Source organism: Lissotriton vulgaris, chromosome 2_1 (genome assembly GCF_964263255.1).
Source record: "Lissotriton vulgaris chromosome 2_1, aLisVul1.2, whole genome shotgun sequence".
NCBI lineage: Eukaryota > Metazoa > Chordata > Amphibia > Caudata > Salamandridae > Lissotriton > Lissotriton vulgaris.
Genome location: NC_141687.1, coordinates 1,846,691,243 through 1,846,708,472, shown reverse-complemented (window position 1 = coordinate 1,846,708,472; position 17,230 = coordinate 1,846,691,243). Strand labels below are relative to the sequence as shown.

Here is a 17,230-nt window from a genome sequence, read left to right as displayed (position 1 = left end):
AGCTGTTAGAGTTTACAGATCCAGTCTGGCACTAGCAAGTTTGAAGAATTGAGGAAGCGGCAGGTAGAAGAATTCACCAGACACTGAAATGAAGCTGACCTTAAGGAGGCGAAGTGCTGTGCACGAGGGATCCCAGGCGTGAACCGTGCACAGATGCGTAATCAGCCCACGCAAGAGGAAGAGGAGAGTCAGAATGACCCTGCTGCTAAAGGGCTTCAAAGTGAAGCACCATCAAGCGGATAATATCAGCAGGTGAGAAATTGGCCTCCAAAGTCCAGGAACGTTCGCCAGGGCACCTCTCGAACCCTGGCACAGAATAGTTTGTCTCAAGCTCCACAACCTGCTTTTACTGATACCTGGAATGCGATGTGTCTTGTTTATATGCTAATCTACATTTAAAATTATATAAATGAAGGGGTTGGATTTTGTGGTCTTCAAGCACTGGGGGCAGATCAATAAAACTATAACGCCCACCATTTCAGAGTTTCCTTTCCTGCCACTTAAATTTAGCTCTAGACACCCACATACTAAGGGCACACAGGGCCTTTAGCATGTGCAGGATGGGCCTACGCCCAGGACGCAGATCTTCAGAGTGGCGCAGGAGCTGCCTGCAGCAGTCTTCTTCTGACATGCTTCAGAGGGAGGAAAAATGCTTTCAAACACTGTTTTTGGAGGTTGCTGAAGCCTGTGTCTGCATTTTGACTGCCTTTGTCTCTTCTTTCTCTTGCTCCCCTCACCTGGCCCCTCCCATTTATTTAACACACAGGTAAAGAAGACAAATTGGAAGGGGCGCCAAATTGGTTTTGCCCAAATGCTCTCCCAGCAAAGGCCAGCTCTGTGTTCACAATGTCATCTGAAATAGCCACACGTGGTATTTCCACTCTACAAATGACTAAATACCATAAGGGTATATTCAAGAGGGCTGGCAGGCCCAAATAGTCTGCACGTTTTGCTGAATGCTGTAGCAAATGTACAGTACCCTCCACACTCTCCGCTTTTCGCCCACCTGCTCTATGGAAGGCAGATTCCATGCATTTACAGTGTTGCCTCTAAAGAGCTTCCTTGTGTCACTCATGAGCCTCATACAGTTATGCAGTGAGCGAGGCTTTAAATCCAGAAGAGAATCTTTGATGTGATGTTCTACAATCAACACCGAACTTCCTAGCAAGCAATCTCCCCTGAACAAGAACACCACGGCTGGCTGACTCTTACCCACAGGGAGTATGTGGCACTATTAGAATCAGTAGGTTGTTTCTACCCGGATGAGCTTTCATTGGATTTAATTAACAGAGACACACAGTTTTATTAAGGTAGGTGTTGTTAGTCCGTATTTTGGAACTATGTGACTTACCTGAAGTCAACAACCATCTCAGTCATATTTACTCTCAGTTCCTCCTCACCCAGTCAAAGCACCTTGGCTGATACAACGACCTGAAGATCTGCATACATTATTCCAATAATGTGCGAGCCTGTTCAGTGATGTGCTCTAAATGACTGTCTAGACCTCAGGCCTAAATTGATGCCCAATGCCCGGATGCATAGGACTATTTTGATGCACCAGGCCCAGCACCGAAGTGAAGCCCATGCTCAGCCTTAAAGTGAAGGTTCATGCTCAGTCCTAACATGAAGCCTCGTGCTCGGCCCTCGGGTTATGCGAGCTCACCTTGCTCAATTCTTGAGCGATGCCCTATGCTCAGCCTAAAGTGAAACTTTGACCTCAGCGCAAGTTATGTAACAGCGATGTTTCCAAGCTCGGTGTGGTATGTCTATTGTTATTCTTATTCCTGATTACCAGAATTGCATGTTTGCTTTGGTTCCATCTTAACATGGTATGGAATGTTGTGATGTCATTGATGGTTTGAAGAATGCTGCTCAGTTTATCCTGACTTTAATTCATTTTTTATTAAATATATCACTGGCGTAGTCGGCAGCTCCATTCATCAAAGGATCTAAACTCAGGATTTATTTCTACTTTGAAGAAAACTTCAGATTTTTCAATTTCTTCATTCAAGGTGAGGATTTAAAAGTTCAACTTTCTTGACTTGATCTTAGATCTAGTGGGATTTGAGCTTCGCCACATATTTGCTTCATGGGATTTAATTTGGATGGCATATCGATGTGGGATCATCCTAGATCATAAATTTTACTTATAACAACAACAGCAATTACATTCATTGGTTCTACTTCTAGTTTTAATGTTTTTGTGCTGTTTAATTTAAGAAGAGGAGTCAAAAGAAAACCATCTTTACTTTTAAATTGGCATATTAATCTTTGTTTTTCATAAAAGACAAGCGTTGGTTATTGAAATATGCTTTAAGACATTCATTTCTGGATTTATATTTGCCTCTAAAAGTTATGCTGAAATTGCATTCCACTCGGAATAGTTATATGTGAGTCAAAGTTATTTTTTTACATCGTTCTATCAACGTTTTCAAAGAAACATTTACCGATTTCTTTGACGGTTATCTCCTGATGGTTTCACTCACGCACAGTAATCAAAAAATGCACTCGGCACGCTCTGCGATGCATTGATGTGGCGTTGCTGCGATTCTCCATAGTGTTCTCCGTTTCATCAAGACGACGTCATCTCTCCAAGCTGTTCCATTGCGCAGAGCGTTATTCGTCATTGCACCCTTAGCGTGAGTGTCATTATGCTTTTTTACGTGATGACGATATAGCTGTGGCCATCTTTGATTTTCTGGTTGATAAGATACATCGGAGGTTTGGTTCCTTTTTTTTTTTATTGTACAGCGATATCCATCAGAGCGCTATTTTACAGCGATATTCATCAGAGCGCTAACGTCTTCAAGAATATAACAAGGTACTGTTATATAAATTACATTACTGTGTGTGGCAAATCACTTTGTTTCATCTACTCATCAGCGATTTGCACGCTTGAACTTATGTGCATCTCTGGTTGATATATACCGGTTTACATTCCAGAGGGTGGCAAATCCTTTTTGGTTTAGTAGCTCATCAGCGATTTGCACACTTAAACTTTGGGAAACTGTGCATCATATGTTTAGAGTTACATGGTGTCTTTCTTCAGCGATTCACAGGCTTGTGCTTGGTGACAGTGAATTGCTCACATGGTGATTTTCTTCAGCGATTCACACGCTTGTGCTTGGTGACAGTGGATTGCTCACAGTAAGGGTTTATAGTAATTAGTATAAGATATCACATATTTATTTGGCATTCTGAGTTGTAACTGCAATTTTATTTTAGGTGTTTGAACTTTTGAAATTAGCATTTTACATAATGCAGAATGTAACTGCTGCACCTTTCTTCTTGGAATCACCGGGTGATCCTCCAATTTGTTGGAAAAAATGGAAGCGTGTTTTTGAGAGATACACTAAAGTTTGTAGGACATCTTTAAGTGCCGAAAGAAAGACTTCACTTCTTTTACATTGCTTGGGATCCGAAGGACAGGAAGTGTTCGATCATTTACCAGAACTATCACCTTCTGAAACTAATGGGTTGAATGAATATGAGGTTTGCATTCATAAATTGGATAAACACTATTTGCCTAAAATTAGTATCATACTTGAAAGGTATCATTTTGGAAAACGCACTCAAAAAGATGGGGAAACGGTTGAAACACATATAACAGACCTAAGAAAGTTAGCCTCATCCTGTAAATACGATAATTTAACTGATGATCATATACGTGATCAATTTATGTTAGGTTGTAACATGGAAAAAGTGAGGGAAGAGTTGTGGCTTCGAGATGAGCCTACTCTTGATGAGGTTCTTGGGGTCGCAAAGAGAATAGAACACTAGTTGAAGTGTATAGATGTTCTTAAGAATGGTGATGCAAAAGAAGAAAAGTGCATTCTGTAATAGGGAAATATCATAAATTTAATTCAATTGTTGATGATAAAATTAAAAGGGAAGTTAAAAATGAGAAATTTAAAAACAAGGAGACGTTCACTACAATGAAATGTTTTAGATGTGACAAGATAGGGCACTTAGCTAATGATAGCAGATGTCCTGCGTTAAACCACATCTGCTCGAAATGTTAAAAAAAGGGTCACTTCTCTAAAACATGTAGGATGAAAATATCTCCCAGAGTAAAGAAAGTAGAGGTGTACGAAAGTAATTCAGAGTCTTCTCAAGACGACTTTGAGTGTGGTCAGATAGTTGTCCAGATTCAAGATAGGTCTAGGAAGAGAAATCGTCCCTTAGACGATATTCTTGTTGATGGTGAATCTACGAGAGTTCTTTTTGACTCTGGGGCTAAGATAACTATAATTTCTAATGAATTTTATAACTCAAAACTTAGGAATAAAATCAAACTCATTAAACCTGATATCATTCCATTAGCTTATGGTGGTGAACCGATTAAGCTTCATGGATACTTCATGGGTACGATTGAATACAAGAACAGAATGATTGCAGGAAAGATTTATGTATCCAAGAAAGGAGACAGTTTAATAAGTTGGATACATCAAGGGGATTTAGGAGTGTTTCTGGATCCCAATGTGGATCCTCCTATACAACTCAGAGATAATGTTTCAGTGATTCAGAAATCTGGTTCAACACCTGAAAGTAAGTGTGATAAGGTTTTAGATTTGAAGCATGAACACACTCCTACACCTGGTTGTATCAAAGATAAGGACAATGAATATATGTTGTCTCTAATTGAAAACTTTCCTAATGTATTGAAACATGAGTTGGGTTTCTTGAAAGGATATCACCGTACAATCAAGTTAAAGAGTGTATCTATTCCTGTATGTTGTAAGGTGAGGAATGTTCCTTTGTCCGTAAAAGATGATATGCAAAAGGAATTAAAGAAATTGATGGATGGTGGAATTATTGAGGAGGTTGAGGGAACGGAATGGTTGGCTCCGGTGGTGGCCGCAAGGAAACCTAATGGTGATCTTCGTCTGTGCATCAATTTGCGCCAACTAAATAAAAATGTAGTAATTGACAAATATCCCCTTTACCCAACATAAATGAACTGTTGGTTTTATTGGGTGGTGCAAAGGTATTTAGCACTATCGATTTAACATCTGCGTATCATCAGATAGAGTTGGAGCAAATGAGCAGAGATTTAACGGCTTTCATTACGCCTTTTGGAACTCTTAGATTTAAAAGGATGCCATTTGGTATGGTCTCGGCTTCATCAGTATTTCAGTGGGTAATGGAGAGAGTGTTGAAGGGTTTACCGGGTGTGTGCGTTTATCAGGATGATATTTTGGTATTCGCTAACAACATGGATGAGCACGACAGTAGGTTATAGGCGGTGTTACGCAATCTGAATTAATGTAACTTCACGGTGAAAAAGGAAAAATTTAAGTTCCGTGTGGACTCCATAAATTATTTGGGTCTTAGGATTGATGCAAATGAGTTTAGTCAAAAAGAGGTTATGGTTGATGTTATACAGAAAATGAATCCTCCCAAGAGTAAGGAAGAACGTATGAAGTTCTTAGGCATGGTGGAATACTATGCTAAGTTTGTAAAAAACGTTGCTGAGGTTACTGTCAATATGGGATGCTTATTAAGGAAAGGTGTCAATTATTGATGATCTCCTAAATGTAATGCACAATTCGCTTCTGTTAAGGATAGTTTAAAAAATGCCCCATCTTTACAAAGTTTTGATACCTCTCTAAAAGCTATTCTCACGAAGGATGCTAGCGAGAGGGTTTAGGAGCTGTTTTACAGCAATGTGGTCCATCAGGTTGTAAACCCATTATTTTCTTGTCTCAAAGTCTGAGGGATCCTGAGACTAGATACTCAGTTGTGGAAAGAGAAGCTTTAGCGTTCTTTTGGGCTGTGAGAAAATTGAAAACATTTCTATGGGGAACAGAATTTGAGGTCAGGACTGATCACAAGCCCCTGGTGGAAATCGTTGAGAAGAAGGGTCTGGATTTGATTTCTGGCCGAATAACCAAATGGATAATGTGGTTGCAAGAATATTCTATTCGCATTAGATATATTCCTGGCGTAGAGAATAAAATAGCAGATGTTCTTTCTCGCCTTGTTCCTGAGATTGGTTTAGAGATTTCGGATGTTGGGGAAGAGTTTGAGGGTATAGACAATGAATTTGAGGAAGAGTGGGTTTGTGCTTTGGATTTGGCAAGTATATCTGAAGAGAGATGGGTTAATAATGTTGGTTCAGATGTAACGTTGTGTGAAGTTTTATCTTTGTTAAGTAGTAACTTGGAGAGTGCTAAGGCAGGGACTTTACCTACGCGTCCCTTTTGGTATGTGAGGCATGAATTATCGGTCAATAGAGGGATACTGTTTAGAGGCACCACGAGATTAGTTCCTCCAGCCAGTCTTAGGAAAGAGTTGCTAGACATGGCTCATGTTTCACATTCTGGTATCACTAAAACTAAGGAGAGGTTACGTAGCACGTATTGGTGGCCCGGTATGGATAAGTTCATAGAAAGAGAGATTTGTGAGTGTGTTCCGTGTGGGTTATCTGATAAATCCAAATTTCCTAGAATTCAACCCATGGTTGTGAGAAGATGTCCTAAGCGTCCGTGGGAAGACATTGCTTTGGACATATTAGGACCTATTCATAGTGGTGGTTCTCAAACTTTTTTTTTGGGTCATTATGGACATGTTTTCTAGATGGCCTGAGGTTTTCTTTTTATCCAGTGTGGAGACACAAAGTGTGATAAGGTGTTTGAAAGAATTATTTTCAAGAGAGGGTAATCCAAGATCTATTCTGTCAGACAATGGCGTCCAACTGATATCTAAGGAGATGGAGGAATTTTTGACTAAAAATAATATTGTACATAAAACATGCTCATATCATCCTGAGGGTAATGGTATGATTGAGAGGTGCAACAGAGTACTGAAGGAAGCAATTACTCTTGTGAAATCTATGCATTTGGACTGGAAGTGTGAAGTACATAAGAAAGTAGAGGAGTATAGATTGACTCCTCATTCTACAACTGGAAAATCTCCTATTTTCATTTTTCGGGGAAGATTTGCAGATACTTGTTTGGAACCATTTTGGGTTAATGATTTTTTGCAATCTTAAAGGAAGAATTGAAAGTGTAGATGGTCAAGATTTGTAGAATAGAGAGGAACATAAGGCTCAGCAAAGGAAAAAGAATTTTGATGCAAAAAAGTCTGTGAAAAGAACAGTGGTTAAGGTGGGAGATTGGGTAGCTATTAGACGACCTGGTTTATTTGGTGGTGGCAACTCAAAAGACCCCAAACCAATGTTAGCCATAAAGGTTTTCAATAACGCTGTAAAAACTCAGGATCACAGAATATGGAACCTTAATAGAGTGGTCATTGTAAAATCAAAATCTAATGATATTTTACTTGGAGATGATAGTTCTGTTGATGGTTCTATGGGAAAAAAGATGCTCATGCTGGGGAAAGCCAACATGTTCTTACTAGGGAAAGCCTAGGTAAACATTCTTCTAATAACAGGGGTGAGCACAATTATCTTTGTCATTCCTTGAGGTCTTCAAAACGTCCATCACACTTAAAGGATTATGTATAATGTATTATGTCAAAAGATGTTGGAATTTGTATATAGTTGTTATAGGAGGGAGATGTGTGGCATGTCTATTGTTATTCTTATTCCTGATTACCAGAATTGTATGTTAACATGGTATGGAATGTTGTGATGTCATTGATGGTTTGAAGAATGCTGCTCAGTTTATCCTGACTCTGTTAGCTGTTGGATGGGATCCTTTGTATTAGAATAAACTACTGAAGAACCATATCATCTTTTTTAATTTTTTATGAAATATTACACTCTGCCTCAAAGGGATTTCATTTCTATGGGCATAAAGTGAAGCTGTATTCCTATTTTTAAAATAATAGCTTTTGCGCAGTCCTAAAGTGTGGCTATTGTCAGTTGCATGTATGAATGGTGGTATCGTTTGTGTTCATATCCACAAAGTGGCAGCAAGATGTGTTGTCCAAATAAACTCGCATGTGCTGCTCTAATTGCTGTTTTCTGATCCCTAAAGTGATGATGTGTGCTGAGCACTGAAGAGAAGCTGTGCTGAGCCTCAGCAATGCAATATGTCAAGCCGCTTTGATGTGCGATGAGCCCTGGAGTGATAATCTGTGAGCTCTAATATGATGTTGTGACCTGGGACCTACAGTGCCAATCTGACCTGGGCCTCATTAATACTGTTTTATCAGTCGTGACGTGATGCTATGTGTTATGCCTCAGTGATGTTGTACGTTCGACTTCTGTGATGCTGTGTGCCATGTCTCAGTGATGCTGTGTGCCATGTCTCAGTGATGCTGTGTGTTGGGCCTCAGTGATGCTGTGTGCCGGATCTAAGTGATTCTGTGTGTTGGGCCTCAGTGATGCTGAGTGCCGGGCCTCAGTGATGCTGTGTGCCGGGCCTCAGTGATGCTGTGTGCCGGGCCTCAGTGATGCTGTGTGCCGGGCCTCAGTGATGCGGTGTGCCGGGCATCAGTGATGCTGTGTGTCGGGCCTCAGTGATGCTGTGTGTCGGGCCTCAGTGATGCTGTGTGTCGGGCCTCAGTGATGCTGTGTGTCGGGCCTCAGTGATGCTGTGTGTCGGGCCTCAGTGATGCTGTGTGTCGGGCCTCAGTGATGCTGTGTGTCGGGCCTCAGTGATGCTGTGTGTCGGGCCTCAGTGATGCTGTGTGTCGGGCCTCAGTGATGCTGTGTGTCGGGCCTCAGTGATGGTGTATGTCGGGCCTCAGTGATGCTGTGTGTCGGGCCTCAGTGATGCTGTGTGTCGGGCCTCAGTGATGCTGTGTGTCGGGCCTCAGTGATGCTGTGTGTCGGGCCTCAGTGATGCTGTGTGTCGGGTCTCAGTGATGCTGTGTGTCGGGTCTCAATGATACTGTGTGCCTGGCCTTAGTGATACTTTGTGCTGGGTCTCAGTGATGATGTGTGCCGGGCCTCAGTGATGCTGTGTGCCGGGCCTCAGTGATGCTGTGTGCCGGGTCTCAGTGATGTTGTGTGTTGGGACTCAGTGATGCTGTCTGTTGAGCTTCGGTGGTGATCATTGCGCAGCCCTAACGTGATGCTATATGCTAAGCCTGTGTAATGTCTTGTGCTTAGTTTTAAAATGATTCCCTGGGATCACCCCTAAATGTTTACACCCATATAAATTTTGCTTTCCACACAAGTCTACATTAAAGGTGTTGTGCTTAGCATCAAAGTAAAGAGGTCTACTCAGCACTAAAGTGATACAGGGTGTTCAGCCTCGAAATTATTGGTCGTTATCAGAAAAAAATTCCCAAAAACTATTTTTACTGATTTTAAGAAAGTTGCCGTCCGTCACAGTCCTCAGAGTATACTGGATCAGAGGGGACTTGTCATCTGAGGGGCTCCCAAGTCCAGACACTATAGAGTAATCTTGCCATATACTGCCCTGTCTAGCACTGCATCGTAACAGGATGCTTTGCGAGACACGCTAGGCACGGCTGCTTTTCGAGCATGAATCCAGCCTCATGACTGGCATGAGGAAGTCTCAGAAGTCCAAGTGAGCTCGAGGCCCCCTGCCTCAACCCGGCCTTGGAATGAATCCATAGCTCACCTATCCTTGGTATTCCAGGAATCCTGCGTGCCTCAGTGGTAGGCTAACTACATACATGGCTGAAACTGCCAACTCAGCGGGGTAGCCCACCTAAGGAAAAGCCACTCCTCAATGTGGAACTCCCAAAGTTTCAAAAGCCGGCTCTCTTTTATTTCTAGCCTATGTGGTACCTTGCGGCATAGTAGTGAGGCTGCAAAGTGCCACTTAAAGCTGTTCGACCACAGTCCTGCAAGTGCAACACACAGTCCCACAACAAATCCACGTTCCACTGCTTAGCCGTGCACCCACAGCAGCTCCTGTTGTTAGAGCAGATGATAAACTGAAACCTGGTTCCTGCATTCCTAGCGATTCCATTCCATAAGAAATAGGAGGGATCCTGGGTATAGGAGAAGTATGTAGATACCACTGTTAATTCTAGTACTCAATAGGCTCTCTTGTTTACCCAATCCACCCGCTCCCCGCCTACTCTACTGTCAAGAAGCTTAACCAGCAAACCAACAAACTCCTTATTAATGAGGGCACTTATGAGGAAAAGGGCATGGCTAAGTGCTGGTCGAGGAAAGCGTGTTAGGGTTAAAAGACATCAAGTTATTTTACTATATTTCAATCTCTCCCCTACCCTATGTCTTTATCTTTATTCTGCTTCATTTTTCGATCTTCAGGTCTCTTCCTCTCTCTATCCCTACCGCGTTGCTTGTCGTTTTCACCTCTCTCTTTCTCTACTAGTCATCCACCCTACATGTATGTCACTTAAATCTGTGGTGGGTCAGTTGGTGATGTGCACAGAGAGAGAATGCATCATCAAGCTTAAATTGTGTATACCCAATCTAAGTTTAAATTCTGCAAAGGTTAATTTGGGTTTTCCTCTCATCCATCAACTTCCACTAAGTAAGAGCAACATTTTTAGATGACATAATTGTACATGCTGCCTATTATAAAAAGCAACTTCAGAGCTTAGGTTCATGCCCTTAAATGGTCCACGCGATTGAATGCATCTGAATGGTGGTAACACCCTCACCATGGCCTCCCAGACCCACACTGGCACCCCTTAAGGGCATCCTACACATTATAGCATGTCTCATAGAGCGCTAAACGAAGTATCATCCATTGGTGTGCCTCTCCTGCCTGCGCCATCTTCAAAACCAGCTGCTCGATTTACAAACCATCATGACCAGCCCCCCCACTTGTTTTGAGGACAAGGTCACCATCTCTGGATGCTCTCAACACACCCTCAGACAGACTACTATCAGACAGGAGACTAAGAAGTGTTAAAAAAACAAAAAAGGCAGCAGGCCTAGGTTATCTAAGCACCGATTATCTGGAACAACATCCCCGTATTCATATGCACCACCTCCCAACACTGCTCTTGTTTAGGAAAGAGTCAAAGACACAGCTCTTTGAAGAACACTACATCACAGTGCATGCAGTAACACTCACTCCAATATCCAGCTACCTCCCCTGGCAATTGTTGACTGTATGCTTGCCTTTGACCCTGTTCAGTGCTCCACTGCCTTTCTGGCTATATTCAGGCTCTTCAAATATCACATACATACATACAAATAATAGTAGAAAGCTTCACCCTAGAGCACCCCATACATGAAGATGTTTAAAATTGCTGGAAATAACTTCTCCTTATCTAGGCTACGACCATGTAACATACTGAATGTAGATACCTTTCTAGTGGGTGTTACACCTACCTCCATAAAGGAAATCCCTAAGCTCCAGACATCAGAGTGGATGCCATACTGCTCCCCAGAAATCCTCTCGGGCTGTAAGACAAAAAAATGAAATTAGGCCCGCAGGACTGGCCAGCCCCAAAATTAATTGATAGTTTGGTTGCTTCTTTCACTATGATCAAACACTTGCCGTAGATAGAGAATGTACGCCAACAGAGGCCTACACATTTATGTTTTGGGCCACCATCATATTGATGATCAGATTACTCCAAAAGCTTAAATCTCTCTCCTCAGTAAATATGGATAAAATACTTTCGGTTAGATATACAATTAATTGCTGAAATCTGTATTGCAATGAAACTGCATTGATAGACAAGAGGACGCGTTTAGTGACAGGCATGTTTGCATTCATATTGCAAAGATGTCACCATTCCTTTTTGCTATGGAACATACTAGCCACCTGCAATCAGGCTTACTTCATTATTGTCAAATGTTACGAGCACCTCTCTTCTGTAAGTCATCGCAAACACCTCATGCAGATGGATCCAAAGGACAGTGCCAGACCAGGGTCTCTTCAAACTGAGTAGGCTACTTTTGCTCACACTCTCTTCACTTCTGGTTAAGCTACTAGTTAAGAAGTAAATGCCACGGCTAGACTCTTGCACAATCCCCAAGTCGAACCAGTGCTAGGCAATATTTACGGGAGTTACACTGGCTGCCCGTGATGTAGCATGTCCAGTTTAAGGCTATTACCTTGGCCCATCGGGCCCTGTATAGATTCGGTCCTACCTATCTTAGGAAGCGCTTTGAATTCTATGTACCTACCTGTCCCCTGCGATCTGCCTCCCTTCGCCGGGTGATTGTCCCGCGCTTCCACAGAGTCCGTTTGGGAGGCCAGTCACTGTCTGTTAAAGCCGCAGCAGCCTGGAACTCGCTCCCTACTGATCTTCAGTCGACTCAAGATTTTCATCTCTTCAAAAAACGCCTTAAAACGCATCTGTTTATCCAGGCCACCTAACTGACCTCCTTTCTGCTCTAGTTCACCCGCGCCAGGACACTCTCTAGTATTAGTGCGCGTTATAAAACAGTTATATCATATCATATCATATATCAAGCTGATGTTGCCAGACTCCTTTTGAACACATCACTTATGAGAAGCCAGCCCAATTTCTGTATTGCTCACATTTGTCTCTAGAACACACCATAATTTTTAGTTCCTTTCAACACTCACACTGCAGTAGCATATTCTCCCTGAAAGTCATGGAGAGTTCACTGATGATCTTGATGCCATTCTCGAACCTCTGCTATTCCTTGCCCCGTAACAATTCTCATTTTAGAAAATACAAAAGTGCCTGGTCTCGAGTTTGATGCTGTTTTATTATTTTACAGCGGATCAGAAGCTTCTGATTAATCGTAAAGCTTCCATGATTTATTAGATGTTTTACCTCTTTTCACAATGTTTTTAAAGGATTCATCCCTTCTTTTCGCCAAAGGCATTAAATATCTGTCCCAGGCTGTGGGACTCGACTTCAATAAATAAAAAGCCTATGGTGACCTCAGTCCTAAATAGCTAAAAGAAATTCGGCCAATAGGACTGTGATAACTTGTTCTGGTGTACCCTATCAACTTGTTTTTCTTTACACTGTTTAAAATGAGTATTTTGTTTACGTTGAATTTGAAATGTCTAATTTGAGCATAATTGTATTTCACTGAATGTCAGAAATATTTTTTGTTAAAGTTTGTGTTTAAACCTCGCATTAGTTCAATAAAACATTGTGAAAAGAGGTAAAACATCTAATAAATCATGGAAGCTTTACGATTAATCAGAAGCTTCTGATCCGCTGTAAAATAATAAAACAGCATCAAACTCGAGACCAGGCACTTTTGTATTTTCTAAAACGTATATAGTCCAGCCTGGCCCCGTAGGACAAAACCCCTTATTTGATACCGTAACAATTCTCAGCAACTTAACTTTCAACCTGAACAACCATAAATGGCACACTTCCTTTGGTTAATTCACCCCAGACGCCTCTGACCAACACCTACGAAGTGGCACAGAATCCAACATGGTGGTGAGGTCTTCAAAGAACTTTCCATGAGCACTTAGGGGAAAGGGCGACATATCACAAACGCATGGGTGCACAGGGGACTGTGAGTTGCTTAAAAGATGTGGAGAAGATCCATAGATTGAACAGGCACTGTAAAAAAAGGGGCTGATACTGCTGCCATTAAAGGCTGCGTAAAGGGTTGATCCTTTGGATCAATTCACATTGCAGTGCACAGCTGTCAAGCGCTGGGAAGGTGGGGGTGAAATAAAGCTGTCAGTTAATGAAGGAATCTTATTGCAGGGACATCTGGTGTTCCATAAACGTAAGGAGGTGTGATATCACATATTGAGATAAACTGGACCAATGCTAGCTAACAGACTAACAGGGTGATAATTGTCCATATAATCTGCAATGTCTAATATTATCATTTCATCAGTAGCCATGATCTTTTCAGACTGGCATGCACATAGGAAGCAATGGTCCACTGTTATGTAAAAGGCAAATGTTATCCTATGGATTTTCAACACCGTGGATCTCTCAGCAGCTGTCCTTCCTTCCTTCCTTCGTAAATGTTAACACAAAGAGACTACGTAGAGGAAATGGAGCGGTAAAAATATGGTTCAATGGTGTTCAAAAGTATCTTTCTCTTCTGGTCCAGCTTAATAGCCCCGTTCCGCCAATGCTTACAGGCTGCTGACAAATCTCTGGTTCTCTTTTCAGAGAGGAGATTTTTCAGTAACATGGACTAACACACCTAAGGCCTCTGTTGAAGTAAAATCATTCTCAGGTAAATCTCAGGAGACTTTTGGTTCCAGTAAAAAGAAGATGCATAACCAAAGCAAGGATCATCAGAGTGTCTGGCAAAAATGTTCTAGAGGACACGTATTATTACACAAGTGATGATAGTCCAACAAACATGTGATCAATATGTAGCCAATGAGGCAGTAGTCCTGTAGGCATAAAAAACTATCAAACAAAGGCGCCGAGCATGCAATATTTCAATCATCACTGGTGCATTGATAAGGAGGCAGTTTACACCAGCATGGCAAAGGCAATCTTTCCATATTTGGATATCAATTTGTACCTGATGGCATACCTTAATACAGAATAAGCTTCAGCAAGACCCACCTAATCTCAATGTTCCAGCTCATGTACAGGATTCTCAAAAAGGCTGTTCAGTTAAACCGCGAGCCCACCTTCTTCCCTGATTTTAGAGGACCGTTAATATAACACTAACCTCAATATCCCAGACTCGCTGCTCGGGGGGATAACCCCGAAACTGCGTCGAATCTAAGTCTAGTCAAATAATTTATATAGTGCGCTACATACCCAGAGGGTCTCAAGGCGCTTGAAGAAGGGTGGGGAATTACTTGTCGAATATCCAGGTTTTAAGTTGCTTTCTGAATGCTAGGTGGTTTTGAGTGAGGCGAAGGTGAATGGGGAGTGAGTTCCAGGTTTTAGCTGCCAGGTAGGAGAAGGATCGTCCTCCCATGGTGGTTTTGTTGATGCGAGGAACAGCAGCAAGGGCTTGGTTGGAAGAGCGTAGCTGGCGGGAGGGGGTGTAGAAGGAGAGTCGCGCATTGAGGCATTCGGGTCCAAGTTCGTAAAGTGCTTTGTGTGCGTGGGTGAGGAGGCGGAATGTTATCCTCTTATTGACAGGGAGCCAGTGGAGGTTTTTCAGGTGACCAGAAATGTGGTCTTTACGCGGGATGTCTAGTATGAGTCTGGCAGATGCGTTCTGGATGCGTTGTAGTTTTTTCTGAAGTTTTGCGGTGGTACCGGCGTACAGTGTGTTTCCGTAGTCCAGGCGGCTTGTAACCAGTGCGTGGGTGACCGTTTTTCTGGTTTCGGTGGGGATCCAGCGAAATGTTTTTTTGAGCATGCGAAGAATGTTGAAGCAAGATGATGAGACGGCGTTGACTTGTCTGGTCATCGAGAGTGAGGAGTCCAGGATGACGCCCAGGTTCCGTGCGTGGTCCGTTGGGACGGGGGCTTTTCCAAGGGCCGCTGGCCACCAAGAGTCGTCCCAGGCGGAGGGGAGGTACCTAAGATAAGGACTTCTGTTTTGTCTGAATTCAGTTTTAGACGGCTGTGCTTCATCCACTCTGCTACTTCTTTCATTCCTTCATGTAGGTTGGTTTTGGCGGTGTTAGGGTATTTGGTGAGTGAGAGGATCAGTTGAGTGTCATCAGCATAGGAGATGATATTGAGGTTGTGTTGGCGTGCGATGGTCGCGAGGGGGCTCATATATACGTTGAAGAGGGTGGGGCTGAGTGAAGATCCTTGTGGCACGCCGCAAATGACTTCAGTGGCCTCTGACTTGAACGGTGGGAGGCAGACTCTCTGAGTTCTTCCGGCAAGGAACGAGGTGATCCATTCAAGTGCTTTTCCTTGGATTCCGATGTTTCTGAGGCGTTGTAACAGGGTGCTATGACAGACTGTGTCGAAGGCTGCAGAGAGGTCGAGGAGGATGAGGGCGACTGTGTCTCCATTGTCCAGTAGAGTTCGAATGTCGTCTGTTGCTGCGATGAGTGCGGTCTCAGTGCTGTGTTTGGCTCGGAAGCCGGACTGTGAGGAGTCGAGGGATTTGTTGGTTTCGAGGAAGGCGGTGAGCTGGTTGTTGACTGCTTTCTCGATGACTTTGGCCGGGAATGGGAGGAGCGAGATGGGGCGGTAGTTTTTGAGTTCGGTGGGGTCAGCTGTGGGTTTTTTCAGAAGGGCGCTGAGTTCGGCGTGTTTCCAGCTTTCCGGGAACGTGGCTGTGTTGAGGGAGCAGTTGATGACGTCTCGGAGGTGTGGTGCTATGATGGAGTCTGCTTTGTTAAAGATGTGGTGAGGGCATGGGTCAGTGGGGGATCCTGAGTGGATGGAGTTCATCAGGCGGGTGGTGTCCTCCGTGGAGATTGGGTTCCTGTCATTAAGGATGTTCAAGGGGAGTGAAGGTTCGGCATACGGTTGGGAGGGTTGGTCTCCGGTTTGGTTGTCGAAGCTGTTGTGGATGTCTGCGATTTTGTCGTGGAAGAACGAAGCTAAGGAGTCGCAAAGGGTTTGAGAGGGAGTGATGTCGTTGGAGTTGGCAGTGGGGTTGGTAAATTCTTTGACGATGTTGAATAATTCCTTGCTGTTGTGGGCGTTGTTGTCAAGTCTGTCTTTGAATGCGGCTTTCTTGGCTGTCCGGATCAGTTGGTGGTGTAAACGGGTGGCGTTTTTGAAGGCGTCCCTGGTGCTGTTGTTTGGGTCTTTTTTCCAAGCCTTCTCAAGGGAGCGACAGAGTTTCTTGGATTTCTTAAGATCATCGTTGAACCAGGGGGCGTTTTTGCTGCCTAGTTTGATTTGACGTTTTTTCAAAGGTGCTAGGTTGTCGGCGCTGATGGTTAGCCATTGAGTGAGGTTAATGGCTGCTTGGTTGGGGTTCGATGAGTGGGCTTTGAAGAAGCGATGAGGAGATCTGGTCGATGGTGATTTTGTTCCAGTTTCTTCGCAGAGTAGGTTGAGGATGGTTGTGGGTTGTGGTTTTTTTGTAGACAAAGTGAACGCAGCTGTGGTCCGTCCAGTGGAGAGTTGTGGTGTGACTGAAGGAGATATGTTTACTGGAGGTGAAGATAGGGTCGAGTGTGTGTCCTGCATAGTGGGTGGGGGTGTTAACTAGTTGTTTGAGTCCGAGGTTAGCGAGATTGTCCAGAAGAGTGGTGGTGTTGTTGTCGTTGTTCTTTTCCAGGTGATAATTGAGGTCTCCTAGTAGAATGTAGTCCTCGGAGGGGAGGGCGTGAGGGGTGATGAAGTCAGTGATGTCTTCACTGAATTGTGATCGGGGTCCTGGCGGCCTGTAGAGGAGGGTGCCTCTGAGTGTGGTCTTGGGGTCGGTGTGGATCTGGAAGTGGAGGTGTTCGGCGCTAGCGAGGTTGACGTCTGAGCTGGTTGAAATGCGGATGGAATTCTTATGGACGATGGCGATGCCTCCTCCTGTTTGGTTGGTGCGGTCTTTTCGGATGATCTTGTAGCCTTC

At 43.4% G+C, this 17,230-nt stretch overlaps 1 protein-coding gene across 2 annotated transcripts in view; it reads right to left on the bottom strand.

The window, feature by feature from the left end:
- Positions 1–17,230, bottom strand: part of MAP2K5 (mitogen-activated protein kinase kinase 5) — a 1,222,966-nt gene that overhangs the window by 433,303 nt on the left and 772,433 nt on the right. For both annotated transcript variants that reach the window (XM_086958013.1, XM_086958012.1), the window contains exon 16: positions 11,198–11,269. In XM_086958013.1, coding sequence (XP_086814139.1) covers positions 11,198–11,269 — 72 coding nt within the window. The remainder of the gene's footprint in view (positions 1–11,197; positions 11,270–17,230) is intronic.